Here is a 6,056-nt window from a genome sequence, read left to right on the forward strand (position 1 = left end):
AATGCGGGGACCCCAACCCCCAAACCGCGCCTGCTGCCAACAGCAGGTGCTCTGCAAACCTTGGGGACTACAGAGCACGAATATGAGGCTCCGAAAGGGGAAGCGAGGTCCTACGTCCCAATCTGAGGAAGCGGCTCGCAAACCCTAGGCGGCCGGCCCCATCCCCGGAGACACCTGCCTCCTTAGTCCTCGCAGCCTGCGCTCCGCCCTCCGGCCAGAAGAGGGCGCGCGTCCCCCGCCGGGACAGCGGCAGCGCGTGCGCACACACGGCTGCTGGGCGGGGCACGTGGGCGCCCTCGCGATAACTGCGCAGGCGCACGGGGGCGGGCCCTTTCCGGAGAACCGACAAGATGGTGAGTGCCGCGGTTTGACGTGTCTGTGCCGGACCCATCCGGCGCCATCCGAGCTCTCGCCGCGCCGTAGAGTCCGGAATCATGCCGCACGGCTGCGGCAGCCTCCTCCGGGCCTCCGGGGCCGCCGGATATGGGGGCGTGGGGCGGGCTTGGTGGTGGGTGTCGGGGCGACCCGGGGCGGGGAAGGCCTGTGCCGCCCGGCATGTCCCAGCGGAGCCCCCGTAGCCCGGAGCGGCGCGTGCCGCCCAGGGACAGGCCCGAGGTGGTGTGTCCCCGCGGGATTCCGTAGCTGGCCGTGGGAGTGGGAAGTGGGGGTCGGGCTCACAGCTCACCGCTCCCCGGCCCGGGCCCGCGCAGGCGGAAGTGGAGCAGAAGAAGAAGCGGACCTTCCGCAAGTTCACCTACCGCGGCGTGGACCTCGACCAGCTGCTGGACATGTCCTAGTAAGAGGCGGCGGGCCGGGCGGGGGCCGGGGTGCTGCCCACGCGGCTTCGATCGCGTGTCCGCGACGGGCGGGCCTGCGTGCCAATAAAACTTTATTGGGAGACGCTGAGGTTTGGATGCCCTCTGTCCCCACGTGTCTGTGGACGCGTTTCCGTGCACGTGGAAACGTAAACGCGGCCCGCAGCTCGCGGTCTTTTTGCTAAATCCCCGGGTTTGGCACGTGGGCGGGAATCTGCCGCCCCCTCCCCGGTCCAAGATGGGGCGGGGGTCGTCTGATTTGTGCTTTTTAAAGCTCTGACCCCCGGGTGCAGGGCGGGCGCGGGGTCCGGCCCCCGGAAGGGGAGGGAGGCCTGCTGACAGCCCGCGAGCACCTGTCTGCTGCAGGTGTGTCTGCATCTGGGCGTGGGGGGCCTGCTTCCGGGGCGGGGGCCGCACAGAACAGGGTCTTCTTTGCCGGGGTTGGGGGGGCGTGGAGGGGTCTCCTCGATTTTTGAGGCCTTAGGAGCGCAGCACCTTGTCCGCGAGGGTCGGCCACCTCGCCCGAGCCGACTGTCCCCCTGCCTCAGTTTCCCCTGCCCTAGACAGTGGGCGTTGGAGGTCTTTGCATTTTTGGGGGGGTCGCGCCGAGCGTTTGCCGCGCGCCCCGGCCGGGCCGTGAGCGCTGGCTTGGGGGCGCGCGGGGGTCCCCCGGGGCTCATCCGCGCCTGCCGCCCCGCAGCGAGCAGCTGATGCAGCTGTACAGCGCCCGGCAGCGGCGGCGGCTCAACCGCGGGCTGCGCAGGAAGCAGCACTCGCTCCTGAAGCGCCTGCGCAAGGCCAAGAAGGAGGCGCCGCCCATGGAGAAGCCCGAGGTGGTGAAGACGCATCTGCGCGACATGATCATCCTGCCCGAGATGGTGGGCAGCATGGTGGGCGTCTACAACGGCAAGACCTTCAACCAGGTGGAGATCAAGGTGCGTGCGGGGCCGCTGGGCCGGGTGGGCCCGGGCCCCCCGCGCTCACCTCACTAACGGGGGCCTGCTGTTCGCCTCTCGCAGCCCGAGATGATCGGCCACTATCTGGGCGAGTTCTCCATCACCTACAAGCCCGTGAAGCACGGCCGGCCCGGGATCGGCGCCACCCACTCCTCCCGCTTCATTCCCCTCAAGTAGCCTCGGCCAATAAAGGCACCGACTGCTCCAGGCCGCGTGCGACCAGTCCTTCCGGCGACCGGGGCTCGGGGAGGGGCCGGGCCTGGTCGTGGTGCCAGGAGGCTCGGGGCGCGCGTGTCCCCGGGTCTCCTGCTGTGGGTGCGCTGACAGCTGCTCTCCGTCACTTGTTCGTGCACTGAGGCTGGCCCCTGGGCCGAGGAGTGGGGTTGGGAGCTGTGAGGGGCTCGGCCTGTGACAAGTCTGGGGGTGTCCGGGGTCCTGTGCCCCAGCCCATTTGTACTGCCAGCTCTTCTGCCGTCTTGATGTGGACAGATGTTGTCTGCAGCCCAGACCCCCGTGCAGCCCCTGGCGCGTCCTGGGTGCCCTGCAGCCTAGACAGAGGCAGTGTCTCCTCCAGCCCCGTTTCCTTCTGGCCCTTCCACAGTCGCCAGTCGCAGGTGGGTTGTGCCCTCTTGAAACTCATGAAGAATGGGGACCTTTGCATGCTCTGAGCTTTCTGGCTCCCAATTTTGCACCCCTACCCAGGGCTCCTCAAGGTGCTGTCCACCTGTGCCATGCGGCCAGTGTCAGTCCCTCTCAGACACAGTGCTTCTGGGTAGCTTCTGAGAGCCTTCCGCAGGGACTCGAGCCCCTGCCCTGCAGTGCGCCTTCCCCAGGACAGATCCCACACCACCCCATAGGGTCCCAGCCCAGCTCCCTCAAATGTTTTTGGTTTGTGTTCTTCATGAGGGGGAGCTCATGCGGGGCAAGATGCAGGTGCATCAGGAGGTGGCGGTGGCTGTGCAGGCAGCAGTGAGGCTCCAAGGCAGCCCACCCTTGAGCACAGCGTGGGGAGGGAGTCGGGTGACGGCCGGGTTTGGGCCTAAGCAAATGGAAGGTGGGAGCCACCCTCAACCCGGGCGGGGAGAGGTTCAGTGGCTCCTGAGTGTCCCCAGCGGTCAGGGTGTCCCGGATCTCCGACCTCCCCCTCAGTTTGTGATGTGAGCGGTGGCTCCGTGACGAGCCAGAGTCCAGACATGGAGGCGGGAGGGGAACAGGGACGATGAGTGAAAGCTCCTGCCTCGCTTTCACCTCCTCTCCGTGGTCACTGCCACTGCCTCTGGGCCCCTATTTTCTGGACTTTATCTCTGAATTTCAATACAATTTGCTTATACTGTTACTTTTTGACTTGGAGTCAAGTTAGTAAGGGTGAATCGTCGTGTAGTTGGGGAGGGCAGTAGACACAGCAGGACAGACTGAGTGAGAGAAACACTTGGCGTTCGTCCAGTTGAGCACAAGGACCCACCGTGTTGAGTCCAGAGGGGCTGGAAGGCTGCGCAGCCCGCCCGTGCCATCCCCAGGAGACACACAGAGCTTACACACTCCTAAGGAGAAGAGCAGCCCCCTAGGACACGGGCCGTGTGTCCAGCAGGCGGAGGTCAGAATGCTCCACCTGCGGCTTCTGAGGGCCTCCCGAGGGCCGGGTGATGGATCTGGGGCGCGGAAGGAGGAAGACCAGGGAAGGCGGCCTGGGGCCCACGTGAGGGGCCTCCAGCCCACCGGAGGGGCCACGTGCGTGATCAGAAAGATGAAAGACGGGCTTGAGTGCTGTCGAATATCCAGAAGACTTTAATATCTGCTCGTGGATGGCCCCTGGACCTGAGTGGGCTCCAAACCAACCAACCAACTAGAAACTTCCAGTCTGCCGTGGAAGGTGGGAGTGTGGTGTGGGGGTGACGTGGGAGATGCAGGTCAGTTAACTGAGGTTGCTCAGTGCTTTGAGAATGGCTTAAAAGCTGTTGGTGGGCCAGCCCCGTGGCACAGTGGTTAAAAGTGTGCACTCTGCTTCAGCGGCCTGGCGTTTGCAGGTTTGGATCCCAGGCATGGACCTACACACCCTCACCAAGCCATGCTGTGGCGGCATCCCACATACAAAACAGGAAGATTGGCACAGATGTTAGCCCAGGGCCAATCTTCCTCACCAAAAAAAAAAAAAAAAAACCCTTAGAGTCACCAACTGGAGGGTCTCTGGGTGACACTGGCCAAAGTCGCCTGAATTGGGACAGCAGAAGCCTTTGTGTGAGCCCAGCTTCAGGGAACTGCCTGGCCGGGGCCAGGAAAGCGGGAAGAAAGGAGTAGGTGAGGGCTCATTGTAGTCCCAATCGTCTGTTTTTGGAATTCCCATAATTTTAAAATGAAGTGGCTGAAATACAAGAAGCATGTTTTCATCAGATTGGTGAGGGGGAGGCTTCCCTGGGGCGGATCCCATCTGGACTGCAAGGTAGGTTTTGACCCTGAGCATGAAAAACAGTAGAAACAGCACAGCTTTCGAGCACAAGGTCCAAATGCAGGGGCAAAAAGCAAGTGCAGACGAGGTTCGAGCCCCTGCATTTCGGTGGGGCGGGGGGCGCTGGTGGGAGTGGCAGTGGGTGCTCACTCAGGAGGGTGGGCAAACTCCCACTGGCCAGCGGCCCGCCGTCTGGTTTTGTAAATAAAGCTTTGTCGGCACACAGCCACGTCCATTCACATGGGTCATGGTGATGTCACACATCAACCATGGACACTGGCCTGCGCCACTGAAATTACTGAGCCTTTCACAGAAAATTGCTTGTTTTATGAAAGCGAGTCGGTGTCACCCCCCACAGCGCGTGTCACCTTTATGTTTTTTTTTGTTTACTTATTTTGAGGACAATTAGCCCTGGGCTAACTGCTGCCAATCCTCCTCTTTTTTGCTGAGGAAGACTGGCCCTGAGCTAACATCTGTGCCCATCTTGCTCTACTTTATATGTGGGATGCCCACCACAGCATGGCTTGACAAGTGGTGCCATGTCCGCACACGAGATCCGAAGTGGCGAACCCCGGGCCTCCGAGAAGCAGAACGTGCGCACTTAACCGCTGCGCCACCGGGCCGGCCCTGTGTGTCGCCTTTTGAAGCTTCACGGGCAGCTTCCAGCCTGGCCGCCACGGGTCCGCTTGGTGGGCTCCGCGTGGGGGTGGCCAGTGGTCATTGCACTCTCTAATTTTCTGCAGTTTGAATTTTTCCGACAACCTGTTACATGGGACGAGGGGACGATGCATGTGACTGATACAAGCGAACCAAGCCGTGTCCTCTTCAGACTGAGGCGCACGCGCCAGCCACCGGGGGGTGCCCCAGTCTGGGAGCACTTTTGGGGAGTCCAGGGGGCGGGACAGGAGCCTTTGTAACCCCGCGCCACCGTGCAGCCCCTCTCCCATCTCCAGACCCTCGGGCCACGTTCCTGCCTTTGCGCCCCATCCCCTCTGGTCCCCCTGCCCTGGGTGTCCAGACTCAGACTCCACGTCCCCAAACCTGCCCGGCAGCTCCTCTGGGGGTCCGGTGTCGGCACCCCCGCTTTCTATGTGTTGCCCCCTCCCAGTCGGTCAGCTGCCTTCAGAACGTGTCCTGGGTCCAGCCACTGCCCATCACCCCCACGGCTGCCACCCTCACCAGGCCCAGGCCATCTCCCACCTGGACACCACTGTGAAATAAATACACGTCATGGTCCCCTGACTCCCCCGGACCCCAGAATAACGCCCAGCGTCCTCCAGGGGCCCGTGAAGCCCCGCCTGCCGCCTCATCTCCCCGTCCCTGGCCCGCCTGGCCCGCCTTCCAGCTGTCTCCAGACGCTCCCGGCTCCTTCCCGCCTCGCAGCTTTGCATGGTCCGCCCGGCTGCACTTCCCACTCGTTCCCGGCACCTCCTCGCTCGGGCCTGCCCTCCGTCCCGCCGCAGCAGCGCCCCTTTCTCTCCCCGCTGCTTGTTCTTTGCGTTCCCGGGACTCAGCGCAGCGCCTAGTAATACCCCCTCCGCGACCCCCACCGTCCTCCCATCCCCCCAACCTCCCCGCGTCCCCCCTTCATCCCCGTCCCTCCCCCATCCCCGCATCCTCCCCATCCCTCCCCCATCCCCGCATCCTCCGCCCCTCCCCCCGTCCTTCCTCCCATCCCTGCATCCTCCCCATCATCCCATCCCCCATCCCCGCATCCTGCCCGCATCCCTCCTGGACCAGCGCGGTCCCTCCCCCATCCCCGCATCCTCCCCCCCTCCCCCCGTCCCTCCTCCCATCCCCGCATCCTCCCCATCATCCCACCCCCTATCCCCGCATCCTGCC

General features: G+C 63.8%; 1 protein-coding gene across 1 annotated transcript; it reads left to right on the plus strand.

The window, feature by feature from the left end:
* RPS15 (ribosomal protein S15) lies at positions 1-1,979 on the plus strand. Its single transcript, XM_023646357.2, has 4 exons — positions 1-353; positions 711-796; positions 1,516-1,750; positions 1,835-1,979. Exons 1-4 carry the CDS (start codon positions 351-353, stop codon positions 1,946-1,948), a joined length of 438 nt encoding a protein of 145 aa, XP_023502125.1. The 5' UTR covers positions 1-350; the 3' UTR covers positions 1,949-1,979.
* The last annotated feature ends 4,077 nt before the right edge of the window (positions 1,980-6,056 follow it).

The sequence above is a fragment of the Equus caballus genome, chromosome 7 (genome assembly GCF_041296265.1).
Source record: "Equus caballus isolate H_3958 breed thoroughbred chromosome 7, TB-T2T, whole genome shotgun sequence".
NCBI classification, from domain to species: domain Eukaryota; kingdom Metazoa; phylum Chordata; class Mammalia; order Perissodactyla; family Equidae; genus Equus; species Equus caballus.

Coding starts and splice junctions, on each gene's coding strand:
- RPS15 (XM_023646357.2), top strand. Junction 797..1,515: donor CAGCTGCTGGACATGTCCTA/GTAAGAGGCGGC, acceptor GCCGCCCCGCAG/CGAGCAGCTGATGCAGCTGT. Junction 1,751..1,834: donor TCAACCAGGTGGAGATCAAG/GTGCGTGCGGGG, acceptor CGCCTCTCGCAG/CCCGAGATGATCGGCCACTA.